This window comes from Pelmatolapia mariae, linkage group LG1 (assembly GCF_036321145.2).
Source record: "Pelmatolapia mariae isolate MD_Pm_ZW linkage group LG1, Pm_UMD_F_2, whole genome shotgun sequence".
In the NCBI taxonomy this organism is placed as follows: Eukaryota; Metazoa; Chordata; class Actinopteri; order Cichliformes; family Cichlidae; genus Pelmatolapia; species Pelmatolapia mariae.
In genome coordinates this window covers 27,115,153-27,140,214 of record NC_086227.1, presented here as the reverse complement: position 1 = coordinate 27,140,214, position 25,062 = coordinate 27,115,153, and the positions used below count along the sequence as shown (strand labels likewise).

At 39.4% G+C, this 25,062-nt stretch overlaps 2 protein-coding genes across 4 annotated transcripts in view; one reads left to right on the top strand and one right to left on the bottom strand.

The window, feature by feature from the left end:
- Window positions 1-569: 569 nt before the first annotated feature.
- Window positions 570-8,486, bottom strand: si:dkey-127k13.1 (PWWP domain-containing DNA repair factor 3A). 3 transcript variants are annotated; one of them, XM_063477443.1, is made up of 14 exons: window positions 8,363-8,486; window positions 7,389-7,568; window positions 6,941-7,254; window positions 6,625-6,853; window positions 6,313-6,456; window positions 6,157-6,227; window positions 5,831-5,907; window positions 4,848-4,908; window positions 4,678-4,753; window positions 4,505-4,555; window positions 4,142-4,377; window positions 1,894-2,115; window positions 1,700-1,788; window positions 570-1,621 (listed from the first exon to the last, which is right to left on the bottom strand). In XM_063477443.1, the coding sequence occupies exons 2-14, from the start codon at window positions 7,393-7,395 to the stop codon at window positions 1,543-1,545; spliced, it is 1,656 nt and encodes a 551-aa protein (XP_063333513.1). In that variant the 5' UTR covers window positions 7,396-7,568; window positions 8,363-8,486; the 3' UTR covers window positions 570-1,542. The 3 variants fall into 3 exon arrangements, with proteins under 3 accessions (XP_063333513.1, XP_063333522.1, XP_063333504.1); XM_063477452.1 differs by having other exon boundaries at window positions 6,313-6,435; window positions 8,232-8,448; XM_063477434.1 differs by having other exon boundaries at window positions 8,232-8,447.
- A 1,899-nt stretch (window positions 8,487-10,385) lies between these two features.
- The window catches only part of kif26ba (kinesin family member 26Ba), a 93,678-nt gene continuing 79,001 nt past the window's right edge, over window positions 10,386-25,062 (top strand). Inside the window, exons 1-2 of the mRNA XM_063477425.1 lie at window positions 10,386-11,083; window positions 12,330-12,722. Coding sequence (XP_063333495.1) covers window positions 11,024-11,083; window positions 12,330-12,722 — 453 coding nt within the window. The 5' untranslated portion in view covers window positions 10,386-11,023. The remainder of the gene's footprint in view (window positions 11,084-12,329; window positions 12,723-25,062) is intronic.

Genomic DNA, 25,062 nt, shown 5'->3' with positions numbered 1-25,062 from the left:
TTTACATGTCACTTAATTTCAAATGCAAAGTTTCTATCAGCTCAACATCAGCAAACACACAAACTGTATGTGTGCAGTTTGTCGCACAGTATGTTGCTAGCTAAAGGTCCAGCTGCTGCAGTTCACAGGGATAGAAAAGAAAGAGCTAACTTCACTAAGAGATGGAGAAATATAAGAAAGACAGAAGAGGAGAGGAAGAAGAGAGGTTAGATTTAAAGGTAGGGACTGCTCAGTGGTATTTGATAACTGTCGATTTAAAGCCTACATGAAGTCCTCATGTTTTTAAATCAGATATTGGGTCTGTACATTTTTATATTGTGAAACCTGCTGCATTTTTTCCCTGTTCCATTTTCCTGTTTAGAGGCAAATTCACCCTCTACAATGTAGGCAACAGAAAATAGAGCTATTTTTTTTTAAAAAAAGTTTCCTTCTTTTATCTCTGCTCATGTTCTACTTAACTGCTTAAAGCTGAGTACCTTTATTAGAATTAAAATTTAAACTGAAAAAAATGTTTATAGTCTCATGTACTAATATTATTTTATTATTACATTATTATAACACAAGGTCCAGTTGGCTTTGCACAACAATAGCTGGTAAAATGAAAAAAAAAAAAAAGAAGAGCATTTTAAATGTTTGCCCAGCACAGAAGCATTTTTATTCTAAGAAAATTTTATGTCCATCTCTGGCAAGTGCCGTCTGTGCTGTTTTCACTTTGGCAAATCATGTAATTTTCTTCCCAGACTTTTCACTGCTGTAAATACAATAATAATAGTATATAAAATTAGTTACAGAATTGTTTCTAATTAAATGTTTGGGTTGGAAAAAGGCCCACAAGAGCAAACTGTTTATTATTGCTGGTGTGACAAAGTCTGTTGGTATTTGGCCATTTATTGAGGCGTGTCCATAGAGCAACTGTCAATTACTGGCATGGACATAAACGCTACATTATACCGTCTATGGTCTGTAGCGGACACTCCAGGATCCGATTGCCTCCGATTCATTATCCACCCCATCATATGTGAATCAGGGGTATCCTCTCTCATTGGTGGTTGCTTCATTTGCTCACCTTGATGTGGGGGAATGTTTATCACCACTTTCTTCACCATTGCAGAGGTTTTTTTTTTGCCTGTCTATGACTTTGTATAGTCTCTGTGAATCGGTCTCTGTGTGACTGTCCCTTTAGTGTGTATGAGAACCTTCACAGTTCAACAAAAAGTTTTATAACACTTTATTTTATGTAAAACTCTGACAAAAGCACATGCAGACAGATCATTAATACTTGAGCTGCTTGAGAAGCTATTTGGCCATGCGTACATTTCCACTTATGGAATAAAGTTGGGTGATGAAACCGCCTTTCATGATTACATTTCATGGCCTTAATTTAGGTTTTATTATATGCTTGATATTCACTTTTTACAAGTATACAAAAAAAAAAAATCAGTGCAATGATTGATTGCAAGGCACACCGGTTATGGCTGCATCATCTATGAACAAAACTTAACACACTCAAAATGTCACAAATCTTGACACTCAGACCGACAGTCAGAGAATAATGGAAGTGTTTGGATGTGATTTCTTCCTCATTTGCTGCTCAATCTTTAAATCAAACTGCTGCCTTTCTCTGAAACAACAACAACAAAAAATTAGTATTTAGCCTTGAAGTCATTCTTTTTAAAAATGTAACATATAAAAGTCTTACCTGTTACTTATACACCGCCCTCTGAGGTATTTTTCTTCTGCTGTTTTTACTGAAACGTTGTCCACTCCAGCAATGGCATAAATAATGGCCTGCACAGAAACAAACTCATAACACCTGGACTACAGAAACTGAACTGCGTATCAGGAAACATTGCAAACAAAACCTGTGAGCACTCATGCAGGCTTTTAACTCACCTCAGGAAGAAGCACATCCAGAACAAAAGGGACACGATCCATGGATTTCACATCCGCTACGCAGGGTGCGTTGGCCACAGCTGCTGTATAGAGCTCATTTAGGTAGCAGTAGACTTGGTCAAGCTGATGGTCATCTTCAAGGTATATGTTCACCACTCGTCTACGATTGTCACTTAAGAAGGAGCGAAGCCACCTGGACTTCTCCTGTCCATGGATCACAGCCTGTAGGAAGTGTGATACAATGGGAAGGGATTTATTCAATCAATTATGGTTTCTTATGCCATCACATCTTAGTGTGGCACAGCTCAGATGTCAGATTTTAAAAAGAACTGCAACTGAAAAAAAAATGATAGCATTCATATGCAAATACTTTCAATATTCACCCATAGGTTTGTTTAATTTTTGCATGCTCTGGCACACTCTTTGCATAACTGGTTGAGCTCCTGAAAGTATTGGACATTACTGGGGTGAACTTAAATTTGTAAGTATACTAAAATCGAGGTCAGCTTACACTCGTTGTGGCCTCTACCACCCGTACTTTATTCAAACAAATCTCCACGTCTTAACAGAGACTGCTTTTGACCACTTTGCTCTGGTCTCATACTAACAGAGCGCGCAATTCAGAAACGTATAAAAGCATAGGATACCTGGTCTTGATAAATAGTTAGGACAAACAAAATATTGGTACTCACTTATAAGTACCTCTTTGCGTTTACCTAACGGCAAACTAGGGCATTTCAGCTATAAGCAGTTATTAGCATCAGCAAATAATAGCATATAATCATGAGTGGTATGTCATCAATCAAGGTAAAACATGAACCTTTATAACAGAAATAATATGATGATAACCTTAGTACTGTACTATATAAATGAAATAAAAAAGGTGTTAATAAAAATCTATCCCGATCCTTCTTTCAATTACTATAACAAGGAACTAAGAAGAACATAAATGATGGCAAGTTTAAATTTAAATGTCTAGTCTTTGACTATCTTTAATTTCCAGACCTATGTAACTTTGCCAAATGTGATGCTATGGCCAAAGGAGACGTGCATTTGTTTCCACACACTGGAAATAAGTTTAAAATAAAAAACAAAACAAAAAACAAATCTGTTGTTTATGATTTAGTTGTTGAAATCCACATTTGGGCTAGTATATGCTGTGAAAACCAATCAAGATTTATTAAAACAAAAACAAACAGACACAAAAAAGGATCTCTGCACATAAAAGCAACAAAAGGAATTCAGATGAAAGGTCACCAGTGGCTACATGTTTTAAGTCAGCTGGTCATCATGTGTTTTTTCTCAACTTCCAAGATGGTAACTAACGCCAGCTAAAAGAGGAAGTCATAGTCAAGGCATATTTTTGTTCCAAAGACAAGTATATTACATTCATAGTGAAAGGTTTCCATGAAGAATTACTGTTGAAAGGCTTTTGTTTGGATCTATTGTAACTTCATTAGTAGGGCAGAACAGGGCTATTCTCTTGCAGCACTTCAAAGTCCTTGTTGTTGATTGGTGTTTCAACCTCACCCAGCCTTTATATGTATTGTGATTCTGTATTGTAAAAACAGATGAAAACCGTGGCCTACAAACGTGCTTGTGCAGTGGGTGAACTGTGAAGCTGCGTGGGTTGGGGTAAACCCACACATTTCTCACGTGGGTCTCACAGTTGGGCGTTCCCACACACGGCTGGCAGCAGCTTTACCTTTTGGGGGCCCTTTATGGGCTTTTTAAGTGGGCAAACCCACTACCCCCAGTACTGGCGTACCCACACAGCCCACAATGGGCAGCCCACAGTGGGGTCAGGTTAGCAGTGCACTAAATCCAGCACTGTTGCAGTCAATAACTCAAAAGCTGAAAAGTTACATAATTTGAGCAGGAAAGTTTCAAGCCTAAGTCGAGCCACAGAAACCAAATATGAGTTTTCATCTCATAAAACTTTGGTGGCATAAAGGAATATTAAATTATTTTGAGCTGGTAAAAAACTCTACTTTCTGCTGTTTCAGTTTGGGCTGTCCTAAAAGATCAAAGCAGCACTCATTACTCAGCACTGCTGCAACATTTACATAATTTTAGTGAAGTGACACCAGAACTGTAGCTTTTTGAGGAACACAAACAATCACCCCCTAAAACTCTATCGGCCAAGTCACTGCTATGCACACTGAACAGTTTCTTGGTATACCTATATTGGATTAAATGATATGGAACAAGAATTACACCAGCAGAAAAGCAACAGAGTCATTCATACCAGGAGGTGTGCGTCGACCATGTGTTGCTTGACAATGAAATGTACGAGCTTCTCATTTGCGCGGTTGTGGGCAGCATGGGTCCGATCTGGCAGCAACCTCTTTGAACACCTTATATCCTTCTGCTGTTCACTAAAGCTGTCCTCCTTAACATCACATGGCTCCTCTATTGTCGAATCACTGATGATGGTTAGTCTCTCTGAAGCTGCCTTTGGATACCTCCTCCTCACAGGATAACCTAAACCAATTAAGACCAGCAGTCAAGAGCAGCATCAGGGCCTAGAGAATCTGTAGGTGTATTCAACTTTTTAATTCTGTGCTAGCCTCATTGAAATTTGTGATTCCAGGTCAAGGATGAAACTTACTCATATCGTGATCAAAGTACTGTATGAAGGAGCCAGAAAATGAGCCACATGCTACAAAGATAAAACATGATTAGTACTGCAGCTAATTCAGTGATATCATCCTAATATTGTTTAAACAACATATCACACACATCAGTGTTTCTGCTTGCTGAGGCATTACATAAGCAACTCACCAATCCGAAATCTGTAGTCGGTTATGAGATCCAGGGACCATGATATTGCAGCATCATAGCTTTCTTTGGCTTTACACTGTTTAAAACAAACAAAAAAAGCAAAAACAGTTTACCACTGTGTCAAGAGAACATTTTCAGAAATCAGAACATACTCTGTGAGCAGTTCTTACCATGAGTTCATTAGCTTCTTCACAGTCAAAAGGTTTCAAGCATTTTAGAGCCACAGCAAACCTTTAGAAACACAAACACCCAACTGAAACGTTTATTTAAATAACATAAATGTAACATAACACTAAGTAATGTGCATACACTAATCAGCCACTTCATTGGATACAGTTCAAATTCTTAATGCAAATATCTAATTAGCTAATCACATGGCAATAACCCGATGCATTTAGGCATGTAGACATGACCAAGACAACCTGCTGAAATTCAGACTGAGTATTAGAATGGGGAACAAAGGCGATTTAAATGACTTTAAATGGATGTTGCTGCCAGTTGGACTGCCATGAATAATTTATAAACTGGATTTTCCTACACAATGATTTCTAGGATTTACTAGACAGCAGTGAGTGCCACTACTGTCAGCTAAGAACAGGAAACTGAGGATACAAATCACAACAGCTCACCAAACATTGGACATTTCCAACTGGACAAATAGAAGATAGAAAAAATGGTGCCTGGTCTGTTGACCATTATTCAGATAGTAGAATCAAAATTTGGCATAAATGACATGAAAGCATGGATCCATCCTGCCTTGTCTCCATGGCTCAGGCTGCTAGTGGTGGTGCAATAGTGAGGATTGATATTTTCATGCCACATTTTAGGCCCCTTAGTACCACTCTAGCATTGTTTAAATGCCCCAGCCTACTTGAGCATTGTTACTGACCATGTCCAACACATGTATATCCCTTTATCCCTTCCAGCAGGATAAAGCACCATGTCGCAAAGCTCAAATAATCTCAAAGTACTTTCTTGAACATGACAGTGGGTTCACGGTTCTCAAATGACCTTTGGAGTACGGTGTAAAGGGAGATCCACATTGTGGACCTACATGTCCAACCAAGGTGTACTTGTAAAGTGGCTGGTGAGTGTATGTATCACCTAAAGACACAAGCAAGAACCAACAAAGCAAAAAGAGAAAACATCCTACCCTTTCTTTTTCTCAATGATTGAGTCATCAATGAAGATGATACTGGCTTTTTTGTGCTTTCTGTTCACACTTTTTACCTACAGCAAAAAAACAAACAAACAAAACAAAAGGTGAGTCAATGATTTTTCATGGGCAATTATTGTCATTTTAACAGTGAACGCTTTTTTTGATTCATCATGTAGTAAATTCAAGTTATACAATAGTAGACTGACTGACAGCTCTTATCAAAAAAGCATTTAAGGCATTGATTCAATAAAAGAAAAAAGACAAACATTAACAAGAATCTGCTAAATTGTGATTTTATCACGTCACCATTATGTACTCACCAATGCAGGCCAATATGGATAGTTTCTATATTTGTGCCACACAAATGCTCCTTCGGTAATGGATGGGGGCTCTGAAAGTCAAAACAAAAATAAACAAATCAACTCAAAGTGTCCTGTACCATCACAGACTCCAGTTATCCTTGTGGTCTCGCTTACTTTTGTCTGTCCGCATCAGGAAACTTGGGAGCTCTTCCTCATCCTCCTCATCACTTACGTCATCCTTCTGGTAGGACAAAGTAGACAGCTGTTCTTCATCCTGACTCAGTTCTATTGAAAGATCTGAAGACATCATAGAGTCATCTATTGTGGAGTTAAGAAGAGACAGAATTAGAGCACACCTGCAGCTCTCCATGCCAATTAAAAGCACAAGACATGCAAGATAGACTGAGCAAAATAAAAAAAATGTAAAAAATTTGGCTACACAGAACTGGCTGTGCTTGAGGACATCAGTGTTGAACAATACACTACCTTGACTTTCTGCTTCAGCCTTCTGGAGTTCAAATCTTGGCCTAGAGCGGGAGGATGATTTATCTTTATTTAAATTCACGGTCTCTCTTTTTGGCTTCCTACCACGCCGGCACTTGACTGGAGGATCATCGGTTTTACCATCGGTCTGCGTTTGTGTCTTTGTCTGTCTTTGTTTAACTGGTCTCTTACGCTTACGTTGAGGTTTTGACTGTGAATCTACCGCTGTTGTCTAAAACAGAACATAACAAAAGGAAACTGAATTCACTGAAGCTACATGGGATTATAAAAATATATAAATTTGACTTTTACACCATACCTTTATCTGAGTGATGAACTCAGTGTATTGTAGCTCCCCTTCAGGAGGGGAGCCTGAAATGGTTGACGGGACATCAAAGGTGGTGCTGTGGACTGGTGTGGAGGTCAAGCAGGCTTCTTGTGCAAGCCTCATTTTCTCCCTTTCATTTTTTGGTGTACTAGCCTCTATTGAAAAGACAAGGCCGCAGTCGCTGCAGTCGCCGCCGCCTGGCACAGCACTTGAACCATCTGTGCTGGGAGACGAAACTGCATCTGAGGTGTCTTTCTCTGGCGAATTCTTTTTAGGTTCCTTTTTTCTTGTTTTTCCAGGTGCACCTGGAAAAATCACGTGCAGTCATTTTTCTACAGTCATTTTGAGTAAATTTGTGTGTTCATATAAAAACATCTGGCTGTTTCAACGACTTTCTAAAATGTAACTCAGAGTTCTCGTTCATAAAAGTTTTGATTACCTTTCATTGCTGTAATATTTGGTGTATTCCTCCTTGTGGAAAGTTTTCCCTGGAGTTCATTGGGACACAGGAATGCCAGCGATCTGACATTAATCGGGGCTTATTTCCTTTATTTGGGGGACTTGAAGGTCCGTTGTAGGCGCCAGGGTGGATAAACTGGTAGCCGCAGTAGCTTTATGCCTGATTTAAAAAAAAAAAAAGTAAAGTAAGGCGATGTTGCTTAATCGGCATACGTAGTAGGCCGTACTTTCGCCTTGGACGAGTTTGGCACTAAACGCGATATTCGCAGGTTATTCTTGACATGCGTAGTGAATTCACAAACATGCGGAAAAGCTGTTGTCACGGAGACAACAGTGTCCTGGAACTGGGCGTCTGAGTACCTTTTTAACGGGAAACTCTAGCATTTATGAATTTGGGTTTTAAGAAAACCATACATGTGCAAACGGCACAGCAAACATTTGAAAAACAAAGTTTAACGGTGCAGTAACAGCCCAACGCCCAAGATGTGCTGCAGGTCAACCAGATAAGAGCGCTCGCTTGCTAACAAGACTTGCTCGCTAGTAAACAGGCATAAAAATCTAGTTTCTAACGAATCACAAACTTGTTCACGGGGGTTTACACAGTTCCGTATTGTAGTTATGCGCCACTTGTCACACTGAAACCATGTCACTATTCCGCCCTTTATATAATGCAATAACGTTGACGTACGGACAATTAAACAAGCAATGCAATAACTGAACTGCCGCCAAACTACGACGTAGACCCATAAAAAAATAGCGACTGACTGACCACCTCTGCCCGAGTCAAGCGAAGTAATGACAAGAGCTACAACTAGCCACTTACCTTAAGAACCCTAAACTCGGTATTTTTGTGCCACTCGCTAGCTTTTAGCTCCAGTTAAGACCCTTGACATAGTTGTTGCTTGTAAACATTCACCGTTACGCAAAGTTGCACGAAAAAAAGGAGTTCCTAACCTCGAAACAAAACCTGCAGTCAATAGTGAAAGCAATACGTCGTGCAGACAATTCCTGTTAACAAATGTTTGTTATTTCTCGTGGACTGTATACCACACTAAAAGATTTGCCGCCACCATCTGGACCGGAGGGCGTGGATTTATGTCTCAAAAAGCGAGCAGGACACGCTTGGCTGTTCACGGATTTAGTGTTGTGGTTGAGCACAGGATGTGTGCACAACTTGCAGCTATATACTGTTTAGAAGAGATTTTAATAGGCTTATGCATGGGAGGAGACCAGAATTAAATAATACCAAAAAAATGAAAAAAATGCCACCCAAACATACCCGGTTTAATTTTGAATTTTTTGAAACTGCCCCCATTTTTTTGCTGTATTAACTCTAAAGCGATCTTGTCTTCCAATCTCACAAAAAGCTACCAAATTCAATAAGTTATATATATATATATATATATATATATAAAGACAGTCACGTGACTTTTTTTTTTTACTGTAACTTGCTTCCAGATCCACAGAGCTTTACAGAAACACATAAAAAAAGCTTGTTTTGCTATTCGTGTAATCTTTTTTATTTGTATTTATTTCGTTTTATTTTATTTATTTATTTATTTATTCTTTACTGCTCTGCTCTTATTCAGCGTTGAAACTTATCTAATTTATAGGGGTAGCAGAGTACAACCTGCTTATCCAAATTCTCGCAGAGCGAAAACTTAGAGACAACCATACAAGTCCACTTTCACAATTATGGGCAGGGACAACATGCAGACTATACAAAGCAAGGCTACACAACCCCGGATTTGAGCCCAGGACCTTTGTCCTGTGAGACGATAGTGCTAACCATTTACAAAATAAAAAACAGCATGCATGTATGTTTTTTTTAAATTTTTATTTCTGTGTTAAAAGTGTAAGTCAAAGCGACACTACCCAACTGCAGAGCACTCATAATATCACTTCTTTCTCTAAAATCGACACTCACCTTTAGTGCAGTAAAATCTCTTCGGGTAAAAAAGTGTGAAAGACTAAGCAAGAAAGAAAAAAAAGCAAAATCTTCTCTGATTACGCAGTCATTAAAAAGGAAAAGGAGTGGGAAAGGATGGGAAACAGGTCTGTTCAACAGTCTACTTTCACTTACCTGTTGGTATCTGGTTTCAACAGCAATGCCCTCCTGGGAACAACAGAGGGCACTGTGTGACCACTCATCCTGTGTTCACATGGGTTCCTAAAACTTTCCATCACGTAGAAGTGTTGCTGCTGCTCCTGCTTGGATCTTAGTGCTACAGTCTTAGCTTTGCTTTCTACAGATATTCTCTTCAATTAGGGGCTCACCACCCTACAGCTTTACCTGCTGAAAAGTCACAGTTGACACTTTTTTATTTGTTTTTGTTTCTGTTTGAGTGACAGAGTTCAAAGGCCGGTGGTTAAGCTTACAGTAACAGCGCTGAGATGTCTTTGACACTGAGCACACAGTTATTTAACAGTATTTTGGTCTCGTTGTAATTTGATGATTTTCTTCATCCATTTTATTCTATCTGATACAATTGCCTGCTTGATTAAGAGGTTTTCGGGGCTGTAATCAGGAATTCAAATCCAAGTACTTCCAAGACACCAAGACACCAAACTAAAAAAAAAAAATACAAATAAATAAGTAAAGTCTTTGAAACGCCTCCATTTGTTGGATTTTCCTCATAAAAAATCGGTTTAATTGTTATTTATATGTAAGTATAATTTTTCTCAGTCCATACTGTCCAAAAATTAATCTTGCATAAATACAAAGTTTTTATAGCTTTGGTCAAATGACTCGAAAGTTTACAATTAAAAAAAAAAAAAAAAAAAACACCTTAAAGTTATGTTCCTAAACTCCACCACTTTCCACTTTAATCAGGCAGAAATCCACCTGTCACTCAACTGGCACCTTTGGACGTGCATTGGCCTGAGGCAGATGAGGGGTAAATTAGCCCCGCCTTCATCCAGATGTGCGTTCTTGCTCCTGTCTCTTCAGTCCACTGCTGGCTTCGGCAGAGTGCGGAGCCGCAGGAAGTCAAGAGGAGGGCGCAGATAGTAACACTCAAAGTACAAACAACGAGGAGATGACTTCTGTAGCAGTGGTCTGAACCAGCCGAATCTCACACGGTCTAATGAGACGTTAGAGAAGGAGACGTGCGTCGGAATTTCAGCTACCCCCTGAGGGGGGTGGGGGGTGTTTGCTTTACCTGGCCAGCCTGAGACGCAGAGCTGATGGAGAGATGCTGGGCTGAGTGCGGTTCCACTCTAGAGCGCTGTTGAACAGAGAGCTTCATTCAGCTCATAGACTCTGCTGAAGGGGAGCGGTCTCTTTCAGCGACCTGTGTGATTCCTGTCTGCTTTTAGGCGTAATTCGAGGGCTATTTTAGACGCAACAAACCGTGCGGTTTGTTAAGAAGAGAGACCGAAACCATCTGTGATTTTTCATTGTGAGTCTCTTGGACGCAGCATGGGGATGTAACTGGGTTCAACATGCATCTGGAAGTGGCGTGAGGTTACCACAGCCCGAGAAGAGCAAACTGCTGGGGCGTGTGGTTAATTGAAATCGATCCGGTGGTCTTTTTTTTTTTTTTTTGGATGTGAAGCTGTAGCAGAGGTTCTTTCTCCTCTCCTCTCCTCCTCCCCATTCCTCTCACCTCCAACATGACTTCACTGTCGGGGACTAAGGAGAGGTCTGTGAGCAGCCGGAGCAGAAAATATGGGGTAGGTTATTCATTCCAGCAGCCGAGGGGTGGACACACCTCTGTTCCCAATCAGCCTGGTAAACATTAAAACTTATCATCCGTTCACTGCTGCATGCACTTCATCTCACACTCCACCCATTTTTATAGGAGACTGCCGTTTGCTTCGTTTTCAGGGTGACATAAACATGAAACTTGAAGGTTCTTGTAGGATTTGTGTTCCTGCTGCTGATTGCTTTGTGAAGATCACACTTCACATATCAGTGCTTATGGTGTTATGGTGTCACAACGCTGGCATGCATTTTCACTGAATGATCCCCAGAAGTAGCACTTGCTGAGCACCAAAGTGCTAAACCAGTGAAGACTATTATAGTCACACCTGTGTTACTGCCTATCATCTACAAAGACTAATTAACAATAATTTATAACACACCGTTTGGCACAATATAACCACCTCTTCATTTGGAGATGATTGAGCGTTCCCATTTATCAGCCTCAACTCTTTGCTGCCTTATTATAGCCCTCGAGAGAAAGATCACAGGAGTGCCCAACCTTTACAGCCGCCACCACATCAATGGGTCTGTTCTCTGACTGGATTTACCCAGCCGCAAAAGATCAAATTCTCCACTCTTTGCTGCTTGTTTGATGTTCCCATGTGGTTGAGTAGAACAAAATAACAGGTCTATCCTGGCTTAATCCTATTTAGTGGTTTATGGAAGCACTCAGTAGGATGACTTGTCGTTCCATTGCAGGAAATGTTTAATGTCATTCTCTGTTTGTAGGTTTTTAACTGAATGTCTATCTAATTTAATGTCCTAATGTTAGGTAAGACTCCGTCTAATCTTGATCCCTGATCACACATTTCCTGTGTGGGTTATTCACAGGACACTCTGTGACTGTCTGCTTAGCCTTTTTTTTTTTTTTTTTTTTTGAGAAATCAACATTTTTAGTGTTGATTGTGGAATAACAATGGATGCTGGATCTGTGATTTGGGTATTCTTTTTTTTGTTAAAGCAGAACAATTAGTTGTTGAATTTTTAATTAAAGAAATGTTTACTTACTTTAACTTTATTTCAGAAACATATCTCTATATTAGTACACAAAGGCAGGTGCAGATTGATATACTGGCCATGTGCTGTCGGTGTAATGCACATAAACACTATGATTATATTATATACATATTTTGACTTTCCTGCAGTGACTGTAAAAATTTGCATCTTGGAAATACACCATCATTAATTTTTTCTCTTCTGAAAATTTTTTCTTAGGTCCCTGACACATCGCCGACCAAATCTTCCTCCTTCTTCCCGGACACATGGTACCGAAAGGCCTATGATGAGACCACCCGCTCCGGCACACGCCCCGCCCCAGAGGGTGCTGGCTCCATGCCCAGCTCCACGGGAACACCATCCCCAGGCTCAGGAATCTCCTCACCAGGATCCTTCTCTGGGTCACCTGGGACCATCTCCCCAGGCATTGGGACAGGATCACCCGGTTCCCTAGGTGGCTCCCCAGGTTTTGGGACAGGATCGCCGGCCTCAGGCAGTGGTAGTTCGCCCGGAAGTGAAAGAGGGATATGGTGTGAGAACTGCAATGCAAGGCTGACAGAGCTGAAACGACAGGCACTAAAACTGCTCATCCCTGGACCTTATTCCAGCAAGGTAAATTTCTTAGTTTTGTTTGTCCTTCTGTCTTACAGCATATCTGAAAAAGTGTGTAGGAAGTCACACACAAGTGGTTATGCTCAGTTTCATAGCGTCCAAAAATAACTTGCTCCTTCATTAACTGTGGCATTTGGTCACTGGCACTTATTAACTTTGTTGCTCATGAAAGAGGGGACTTGTAATCATGCTCTTGCTTACTGTGTTGCTGTGTCGTCAGCATTATTGTTGCCATAAATTATAAGGATGCTGTAATTTGTCCAACCCCCATTTGACCAGCTGCAAAGAAAAAGGAGCAGAAACCAAAGAGCCTTTGGGATTTGGGATCATAATTGTATGTGAAGCTGTTTATCCAATACTGTAGTAGGGCCAAAACAAAATGAAAAACATAGCTGAGATCATTTTGATTTCTATCTTGGAGTTTCCCATTTTGCCTGATTGAACATATTACCAAAATCAATGAGCTCACTTTAGTCTATATTGCTTTTCTCCTATTGAGGGAATTAATGTGATGGATTACTGTAAGACACTAACCTCAAAGACTAGTATTAATCCACTTGGACTCCTGCCTTTTCTCATTTTCTTTGACAGGTGTAGCATTTGTTTCTGTGGGTAGTCTATATAATCAGTTTTATTTTCATTAGTGCAGCATTTCTCAATAGCCAGGATATTTCCAGGAGTCCCAGAGTGTACATTCACCTGGGCATACAAATGCATCATGTATACAGATATGCAGCTCACATTTCTTACCTTTTCTAAACTGAATAGGTTTTCTTCTTATTGTTTGTTTTAAAAACTTGATTATGAATTAATGTGACATTACTTATCACTAAACAAACTTAACTTTTGACTGCTCTTTGCCTTTGGGTCTGATGTTCTTCTGCTACAGCTGACTGAATTTTAGTTATAAAACAATGGAACTCATATCAGACATTGAGTTAATTGGTAACAAATAGGCTTAAATTATATGCCACGGGGCTGAAAAGGCAAAGCTGTTGAGTCAGATGTAGACTTAGAGTGGCATAGTGGAATTTGCTATAAGACAACAAGTGGTGTGGAAATGCTGTATTTTTATTAGTTGGAGAGCATGACAGTTGGAAATTGTTAGGAACAGCGGGGGTTAGTTGGGAGTCTCAGTTTCCAGACCACTAATTAAAGCGTCATTTGTGAGGCTGGGTTCATTTCAGGCTGATTAAAGTTCCCAGTGTGGCTAACTTTATTGCAGCGTAGAAAAAACGCATCAGAATCAGAATCAGAAAGGGTTTTATTGCCAAATGTTGAGCAGGTTTACAACATTAGGAAATTGCTGCGGTACTTAGGCAAGACATACTGTCAGACAATGCTTAAATAAACATAAAAATAAAAATTAAATGCATGCACAACAATCAGCATTATAACTAGTTTAGGTACTGTGTATGTCTTCATTTAAAAGCTGTCTCAATATAGGCATAAAATAGTATGATCTTACTGGAAGAGGATATGGAAATGAGGATGGCATATAGTGTGTGGGCAATAGTTAGCAATAAGATTGTGGGTGTTCACCTTCCTACTTGGATGGGGACTTTCTACGTGGAGTTTGCCTGTGTGGATTTCCTCTCGGTGATCTAGTTTCCTCCCACAGTCCAAAGACATGCATGTTAGGTTATTTGGTGAATTTAAATCGGCCGTAGAGGTGAATTTGAGTGTGAATGGTGACATGTCCTGGGCGTACTACACCTCTTGCCCAATGTCAGCTGGAATTGTCTCCAGCCTGCCTGTGACCCTGAATTGGATAAGCAATTAAAATGGATTGATGAAGACATGGAAATGAGCTCAATAGTATCAATGAATCTAGTGCAGAAATCTTGGGGTCATCGAATTTCAAAATATCTCACGTGGCTCAAGGGTCTGTTAATAAAAAATAGATTTTATTGACTTGCCCCAATTTGCTTCACTGATTTAACCTTCAAAGTATGAACAGGAGTGGAATTTGACATTGGAAAAAATGTGTTGTATTACATTATTTTACACTGTGGATGCAACACCTTGAAGACTGTGATAGTAGTTTCACACTAAGAAGAGAAAACACGTGTCTCTGTACTTTTAAATCTGTTCTTTTGTATTTTTATTTTTAAGAAGTTTCTCATGTGTGAAGTGACTCAGTGGCTCCAGTGGTTCTTGCATAAATTAGTTATTTTGACTCTTTTTCCTTGGGGTTGGTTCTTTTTATAGTATTAGAGTGTTCGATCCTCAAGTTCAAACAGACACCTGACACTACTTCTTGAAAAGTGTTGATTCAACAGTACAATACCCACAGCTAATGAAGTGTATTAAATCAATATAATAATTTTTATAACACCTATTATCAGTAAAATAAATACGTTTCATGTAAGTAGAGAAATGGTTAAATCCTGAGAAACTTAAAACATGTAAGTCAAATCAGTTTATTATAAACACATTTAAAGACAGCAGGTTGACCATAGTGCTGAATAGCTAAAGTATTAAGATAATTTTTAATTAAACCAAAAAAAAGAAGAAAGAATTTGCACTGTCTTGCTGAATACCCAGCAGGAAAAATATCAAATTACAAATGTAACCTGCTCTCTTCCTTTCAGCTTGTTTTTACTCATGAGATGAAGTTATGCATTTTATAAAGACACTTGAATTGGAAGTTGCTAATTCAAGTGTCTTACCTATATTACATGTGTTTTCTGCTCTTGTCTGCGCAGAAACTCCGCTGCAAGAGCAGAGGTTAGTTTCATTGATGGAAAAAACCTTTGGGCTGTTACTGAAAAATTTAATGGTTCAGGTATTTTAGCCATCTAGAATTTCCTGACTGGTTTTCTTCTTTTTTTTTTTTTAAACCCAGACACTTTTTACAAGAATGGTTTAAACTACGCAGGTGTTCTGCATCAAGAAACGCTGAACTAAAGTCCTTGGTGAAGTAGTTTGACCTAATAAGCCTTCTCCTTCTCCAAATATGCCAGAGCAGCAATTTGGCTTGTGTATTTTGTGTGGGTGTATGGGTTCCTGATGCACTGTCAGCGTGAGACCCCGTGTTAGTCCCACAGGACACTGTGACATATGTGACCCACTGCACAGCTAAAACACAAACACACATTAACCATCTGATTAAACAGCTAGCACACACACACGCGCACACACACACACACACACACACACACACACACACACACACACACACACACACATTCACATGCCTTTGTCTGTGTCATGGATGTGACTACACAACGTTATGCAAGTTATGCTTGACCCACACACATAAAGAGTCGTATTACCATTTCTTTAGCCATTGCATACATTGCATTCAATTTCCATAGACTTACCCTTATTATAGCCTTCAAATCAAATTGCTCACTTTGAAATTTAATGATTTGTTTCACTCTTTGTCCCCATAAAACATAAAAAAGTCCTCACAGTGTGACTGTGTAAACACATTTGTCCCCACAATGTGAGTAATACAAGTGCTCAGACATTCACACACAGGGTTGTTAATACTATGCTAATGATGACCTTCGCCGTGCTTACCTTTTGAATATTTTGCTGTCTGGATGTCTGCAGTTCAATGTGTAGGTGTGTGCAAGTCTGCTCACAAACACGCATAAAAACAATCCATAATATAATTTGTCATTGTGCTTAAATGTCAAGATAATATATTGCTGAAGACAAACCACTGTTTGAATGCTCATCCACTTATAGACTGTGTACGCAGCTATCAGTTAATGTAAACAAGCTGCTTTGTTTGAGGTTTTTCCCCCCCTTCATCTTATTGAAAATGCCTCATTAATGCATTAAATAATTCAAGAGCAGCCTTATTGCTCTTGGCGCAAAGGAGACATGACGGTTTGCAGATGAGGAGAGGGAAGTGAAACTAAGATAAACGAGTATTTGAAAAGTAGGAAAATGGTTTTATTGTCTGATTGTCTTTGTCGTTTGACTTAAACGTCCTCATTTAAATCTAAATTCATTTCAGGTCAGCTCGAGAAATTAGAAAGAAAGGCAGGGGGCAGTACAAGCAATGTGTAGTAAAACAGTGCAGTGTAATACATGCACGCTTGTAACTAGGACTCTAAAGCACATCTGGCTACACAGCTGCACTCACTTAAGGCCTCTGTCCTTATTGCAGTGGTGTGTATATCTGCATGTCTGACTTGTGTTTGTGTATTCATCCTTTATATACACGCCCAAATCATAAATGGATGGAGGGTGATCTGTTTTTGCTTGTCCAGTTTAGCTCAGGAAAGTGGGTCACTATGTGTGTGTATGTTTAAGTCACTAGCAAAGTGACTGTTTTAGATCAGTGGAAAGTTAAAACCATCCATGTTTATAAAGTGAAACGTATACAGTTTCCCACGAGACATAAAAATAGAGCCAAAGAAGGATATGTTTGTGAATATATATGCCCTCCCCAAGGACCTCTTAATGTCAGTATGAGATTTATTGAGATTGCTTTTATCTGTACTTTTTTTTGTCAATTAGAACATGTTATGTCAAGTACAGTGCACTTAACCGTTGGAGTTTCTTCTGGATATAAATGCCTTATGCACTTAAAATGTTTGTATTAACAGATTCATTGATGTGTCTGCCTAGATGTGGTTGTAGATTAAACATCTGTCAGCAGCTACTAAGGCGGGGATCATTGCAGTTAGCGTGCAGTCAGATTGAAAAAGTAAAGCTTTCTATGGTCCTGACATGCAGTGGTTATTTTTTTACTTAGCCTATTCGCTTGTTCACGCTCAAGTTACCATAACTCAGCCAGAAAGTGCAAGCCCAGAGTTATTACCTAAAAATATCCCAGTTTCTCTGCTAACTGCACTTTATTTTCAAAAAATGTAAAAACCTGATAACCTAGCACGTGTTGTGCACATTTCAAGGTGCCTAGAATTCATGTATCCATCATTTCAGTGTTTACATATGTTTAATTTAGATGTCAAAGCTTTGAAAAATAAACAAGAAAATAAATCAGAAAAGGCATGAGGTTGTAGTGTAAGGAGATATAAAGATCACTTTAGGAGCACCTTTATGGTGCTTGAAAGGGTGTTTAAAATACACCAATTCACAATACATCCTATACATTATTATGTATGGTATGGTATTTGGAACATACATTGGTTCAGTCCTGACTCAACACACTGGATCATATGAATAAAAATGTGGGTTGTTCTGGATTTCTTTCACACCATGTTAACAATAGCTAACTTATAATGTTTGAGGCTAACAGCAAAACGGCGCATACGCATTTGCTGACCTCAATATTTGAAAGTCTGCTCCTGTTTTATATAAGCAGCCACCATTGTAAAAGTAAATACAGAAAATACAACCCCAGTTCCACAAAAGTTGGGACAGAATGTAGTTGTTTGCAAATTTTGTAATCCCCTCTCTTTTTAGGATCAGTTTTCTCTAAAATCAGTTTTGTGCTTTTTCCAGATGTGAAAACTGCCAGTTCCATAGGCACTAGTCCACTCCCAAACTGTGTGAACTGAGGGATTTGAACTGAGGAATGATAACAATCCAGATGAGATCAGCCTGTTTTAATTTTAGCACCAATGAAGATGGTGGTGTTTCTGCGTCTTGATCACTTATAGGTTAGCATGCTAGAAGCTAACAGCAAAGCATCACATACGCATTCACTGACCTCAGTATTTGAAAGGTCTATGATTCTTTGCATCATAGAGCTTTAAAGTGCATTTGTAGATGGCACAGTAAACTGTGTTTATGGGTAGTGGTTTGTGGAAGTGTCCCATGCTTAATGCAGTCCCGCCTAAGGGTCAAAGATCACAAGCATCAAAAACTTATTTTCAGCCTTTTCTTTAGTACACAGAGATTTCTTCAGATTCTCCTAATCCGTTGATTATATTATGTATGGTAGAACCCTCATTTTATGTTGAGGAACACTATTCTGAAGTTGTTCCTTAATTTGTAGATGCAGTTTTGGGCAGAGGTTCAGCAATCTGAACACATCTGACACAAAGGATGGAAATGCTAATGCTGTATCAGTAGAAGTGTAAAACGTGTAGATGATGAGAGGTTTATTTGACCATCAGGTGACCTGGAGATTTGAAGCTTATTGTTTTGTCTGCCATTGCCGCCTTTCCAATCCATAATCACAAGTGGTGTCGATACACTTGTGGATCTAATCAGCTTAACTAATCCCAGTCACCAAGTAATTGTCACCTACAACCAGTGATTAGTCTGTAATTAGTCCACTTATCAGATGAAATGGTGGAGTATCATTGCTCAGCAATCTGTCCTCAAAGGGATATTTTTCTGCACACAGGTAGCTAGCTATCCTATAATAACCAAATCCCATAACACTACAGAAGCAGGCCTCCGGTAACCACGGCAGCTGGTGTTGCCACGGCAGCGACATGTGACAGATGTGAGCGGCATACATATCTCCATCAGTGTTAATGGGTTCCTCGTAGTTGTTTGCGTGTGTGTGTGTGTGTGCGTGTGTGTGTGTGTGTGTGTTTGAGAGAGAGAGTGATGGGAGAGAGAGGGTGAAATTATATGGAGTTCACATGAATAATAGTGCGTTTTAGTGTGTGTGTTTTTGGCATATATGTATATATATATATATATATATAGTTTTGTGTGTGAGAGAGAGCGATCATGCCCTCCTGATGCCTTTCAGGTGTGAAAGACATTACCATATAAAGAGGGGGCTTTATCAATAACAGCAAGATGATGTGGATGGAGGGATATGTGTGTGAAGAGAGGGAGAGATGCTGATGCAGGCTGAATTGCAGAGGTTCTCACTGGGTTTATGTCAATTTGCCACCATACTCTCCCACCCGCACATTGCAGACATATACATACAGACAGACTCTCTATGGCAATTCAGTAACTTCACTCCTGTGTTTCTATGAAAGCACTTGTCCTGACATGACATGTATTTTTAATAATTAAGTATTTTGGTTGATTAAAATTTGGTTTATATTTATTACTATCATACATTTTGTTTATATGTTAAATGACCTGAAAAACTAATGCACTTATATCCTACACGGACTGTGCAGTGTTTAGAGTTTACAGACAAAGGCACACCAAAGAAAAGTCACCCACAGAGGTCAAGAAATCTCCCCATGTTCTTGTTTTCTATATTCTCTTTCTGTTCACCCCCAAAATAGTGAGGGCAGACAGCTGCTTCTCCTGGAGTCTGGTTCTTCCTTCCTACCCTCATCAAGTGCATGCTCATACGGCATTGTTTGATCATAATAGTTCTTTCTACTGTAGGACTTTGCCTAACAGTTTAAAGTGCCTTGAGGTAACATAAGTACAACTAAATCTTTTCAAGAGTTGGGTCATAAATAATCACTATAAACTGATAACAGCTTTGGATAATGGAAGTTTTCTTGTTTCCATTTGTAATCCAAGTTCGGTTCATCAATCACGTGGGTAGGCTTTGATTGTGTTCAGGTACATTGCATTTATCTGCATAAATAAACAAGGATGGGCAGATAAACAGGAAGTCATAAAACAAAAGTCTGTTTCTTAAGCAGGAAGCTGTAAAGTATTGACCATTGCCCCTAGAGGCTGAGTCAGCAGACAAGTCAGTAAGTCAGGAGACTGTAGAACTCCTTTCAGCTAACAGATTGAACATAAATATGTAAAATAATAAAAATGAGTGATGAGAAGGTGTCAGTAAACGTATTGGCAAGGTCTCTTCTAGGAAAATAAATCTATTAATTAAAGACAAAAAGTTGATATTTCGTGTGTGTTAAATTCAAATGGGTGTGAATAATGGTGAAGCACACTTGGAGGCTTGAAAAGGATTTCTGACCATGTGTATCTCATTAGGACAATTGCCAGCCCTTTTGAAATAGACCCGTCTGCTATGGGAAAAGCTGGAACCAGCATAAATGTGCTGATTAAGATCCAGCAGGGATAAAGGGTATGGAGACAAAGTGGTCCAACGCAGCACCCAGCAACCATTGTCTGTACTTGCTGTTTCCTTCTCTTATGCCTCCTATTGCTTGTACTCTGAATCCCCCCCCCCCCCCCCCCCCGTTCATCTCATTATGCCTATAAATGTTCCCTTGCAGAGATGAGATACCAGCAACATAGACACTCTAACATACAAGCTCTCTCTCTTTTTTTTCAGATGTCACCTACACTTAACAGAAAACATCCCCTAACCTTAGCTTAGCTACAACTAAAGGTCAAACCTCAGCTCTTGCCCTAACCCCAACCTAAACCTACATGTAACCTTAACGCTAAATCGGAGTCTTAACCCCAAAACAGTCCTTTTAAGTTCAAAGTGGCCGAAACACTGGCATACACACACTCACAGATGTGCTTTGTTTTTTCTGCAAAATGATGTTCTAGAGAAATGAAGATGAGAGAAACAAATATTTAAATTTAGGAAAGGAAGGAGAGGAAGAAACTGCTCTTGCTCTTGAAGACTGCTCTTGCTAATATTGCAATTATTGTCATTATTGTCACTGACCCAGAGCGGACACACTTAATTAGACTAACTACCCCTGCCAGTAGGCTGCTACATTCAGCAAACTGTGTCTGTGTGGTGACTCCATCCCCTGCAGCCAGAGAAGCTGCATAAAGCTCTGCCTGCTCCGAAAGAGGGCACACGATGAATCTGAGTTTGCCAATGTGAATTAAATAGGAAACTAGTAGGAAAATATGCACATTTTAAAATCCAGCAGATGGATGTGCAGAGTGTTAGTACAACAGATGCCACTTTGACTCTTGAACTGCAGCCACGGGCTAATTTAAAAAACAAGTTTGGGAAGTTTTTCCCTAGGGAATTTTTTTTTACTTGGCAAGGCTGTTTCCACGGTTTTGTAAAGCATTTGCATTACTTTGTACTAGCAATGGTTTAAAAAAAATAATTTCCAAATTAAGATTCAGTTATGCTTCCTGAAGTTTGGGTGTTTTTATTTGGGTTTCCCCTTATTCCATCTTTTTGTTCACTGTGATTTAAAACAATCTATTTTCTAATAAAGGCCGAAATGAGAAAACAAATGTTCAAATGCAAAAATCTGTTGTAGTTCGCCTATTACAGCAGAAATAGAACCAAATTTTACATTTCTAGCTCCTCAGTATTCCTCTCAGAACAAACATACTCACCATTTCTGCACACTGGCAAGATTGCAACAACAGGCAAATCATATGCATGAGTGCACATACCCAAACACACCCTGGCACACAACTGGACGGATACAAACTAATACTAACGTGCACACACCAAAGTACACTGAGATTCATATGAAAACACACACAAATGAACACAAACTGGCATGTGTGAGCGGGTTATTGAGGACAAGTGTGCATTGCTGGATGGTAGTGAAAGTGGCAACAGCACCTGCTGCCATGGGGCCCGCAGCTACCATGGCAACTGCCTCTCCGTCACCTAGTAGTTAAGCAGCCATCTTTTCTGTCTGTCTTGTCCTGATTCTATATATTGGGCATTTGTTGAAAGAAAATGTGACATTCTACCTGTGTGTTGTTTACAAACTGCGACCATGGACCTATGGAAAAATGGCATATATTGCAAAGTATAGCATCTATAATGTATGCATGTATCCATCTGTCTCTATCAGTCTGTTTGTCTGTGTAAAAAAACCCCAAAACATGCTGTACCTGTTCTGACACTGTTTATATCTAAGTTGAAAACTTTTTGATTCCATCATCGAGAGCCAAGATGAAAAGTGAAAATGTTCCAGTGTTCCAGCAGCAGCAGGTGCCAGCGCCAGCTCTCTCTGACGCTGTGAAGTCTTGCTCGCTGAGCGGTTTATTTGAAGACCTGCTAACCACACTTCTAACATTAGCCAACCTGCTGTCACAAGCTGATAAATCACACAGAAGCATACACATTCACTCATGCAAACACACACCCATACCAACAGTCACAGGCTATCACACAGTCACACATAGCACATCTATCTTCAGCATCTCGCACTAGGAAAATCTCATGACAGACTGAGGTGTGGGTGATAGGGATGGTTTGTGTGTGTGTGTGTGTGTGTGTGTGTGTGTGTGTGTGTGTGTGTGTGTGTGTGTGTGTGTGTGTGTGTGTGTGTGTGTGTGTGTGTGTGTGTGTTTCTGTGTGCATGTCTGTGTGTTTTAGTTCTGAACTTTTGAAGTAGGGGCAGTTAAGTTTGGCTATATCTCTTATACGGGCAAATTTACTGGCTAAATTAATACTATTAGATCAGTAAATAAAAAAAATATACATATAATTTTTTGTGAAAATATACATCTACCTAACTATGATTATGGTATTCAAATCCCATTGTTACATCATTTTAACTTCAATAAAATATGTAAGTGTAATTAAAGATATTCTGCCGCCCTCTTTTATGTAGTTTCTGCATAAGGAGTCATGTGGTTCAGACATGCATGTCTATGTATTTATTCCTGATGCCGACATTTCAATGATTAGAACTGTGGTATGGCTATAAAGTGAAGTCATTATAATTCACCTGAACAATACAGATGAAACTAGAGAAGCTTAAAGCAGTATTCAAAGGAAAAAGGATCAGCTTGTTTTCTGTCTCACACACACACACACACACACACACACACACACACACACACACACACACACACACACACACACACACACACACACACACACACGAAATACAGTAAACTATATTCATGTTTCACTACAGTGCTTGCACTGGCTTGCAGGTTTATATTTAGAATATGAGCTCACCAGTATCTGATATGTTAACAATCACACAGTGTCATTTCTGGCTTAAATATAACAAAACAGCTAAACTTGGCTTTCGGTTTTATTTATTTTTTTACTTTGGCAACAGATTTTCTTTCCCGAGGCCACAATTTTGAAACAGTACATTGACTTTAAACGAATTGACAAATTTGTTTGATCAAGAGTCTCACAAATTTACATTTGAAAATGGACCTTCTCAAGTATATTATGTTTCTCTTTTATTAGTTCTCTAATTATGCCCCAGGGAATATTTTCATTAACATAAACAGGGGAATAGTGTAGATTTTAATAGTGAATGTAATTTAACCTAAAAAAAAAGTCATCTCTCCCTCACTGTAAATGATCTGCACTCACATTAAATGCCTTACAACCTTAGCCAGAATCTACAAAGTGCTTTACAATATTGTTCTCCTTCACACACACCAGTGGAGCCTACTGTGCATGCTGCTCACAATGAAGCATATTGAAAGCTGAAAGTATAGATGTGGGAAACTGAAGAGGAGTGGGATGTAGAAAGAGGAGCAGAAAGGATAGAAGAAAAGATGAGTGTGTGGGAAGAGGCGACAGAGTTGCCTACAAAAAGCTGTGGTGGCCTTGTGTACTGTGTGACTGTGATTGTGAGTCCCTACAGTGCCAACATGCCTGCCTTTTAGGGTGAAAACTAGAAGCAGGGCTCTGAGGGTCAGCTGGTCGTCTTTTACAAGTACAGTAATGGCATTCCTGTTTTAAATACACTGCACTGTTGGCCTGCAAAATTAGCACCTATGAGTATTTACATACATTCCTAGCTGAGCTATACATTGTAAGTTAAGAGGCTGATGAATGCCAAAGACAGGATGACAGGAGAACTCAGTGTGTGTGTGTGTGTATTTTAAGCAGGACTGTGAGTGTATTGTGTCAGAGCATTGTAAAGGGCAGGAGGTGCAACCAGAACAAGGATGACATTTAAGCAGTAGACAGTTTTCATTCTGGCCCTCATGGTAGATTTCACTGAAATAGTGGTGTATCAGCTACTGTAGTATTTTTAAAGGCTTTTGATTAAGAACCTCTTTGAATAGGACTTCAGTATAACCTAGCAGATTCTTAAAACTAAGTCTTAAGTAGCAGATTTGTCCTCTGCTGTCCTTTTTTTGTCCTCTCGTTCTTTTCTGTTATCACCCTCTCGAGCCTACTGACCAACAGACATAAATATCATCCACTTCCTCCTAATACTTATCATCCATCTCATCATAACAGCACTCCCTCTGACCTCACATCACTCCTCTCCCATTCCTCCTCTTATCACATGATGGAGGGGGTGAAAGATTAAAAAAATAGATAGAAAAGGATGGGGATAAGAAAAGATTGAATAAAAACCTAGTCAAAACAGAGGTTTAAAGAAAGGGAGAGGCAATAATGCTTATAGACTGGACAAGGGTGAAAGAGGGAAAGTGTGTGTATGTGTGTTTGCTTTTTGGGAGAGAGAGAGAGAAGAGAGAGAGAGTGAGAAAGTAAATTGGCTGTTTGTTCCCAGTCTGCGCTTCAATCAGACACAGAGAATAGCCTCTAGCCGTTAAACTTTCCAATTACCTTGAGCAGATGGAGGCTGTGGGCTCGGTTTAGAGAGGTTGTTCTGGTTGTTGTTGTTGTTTACTGTTATCTGCT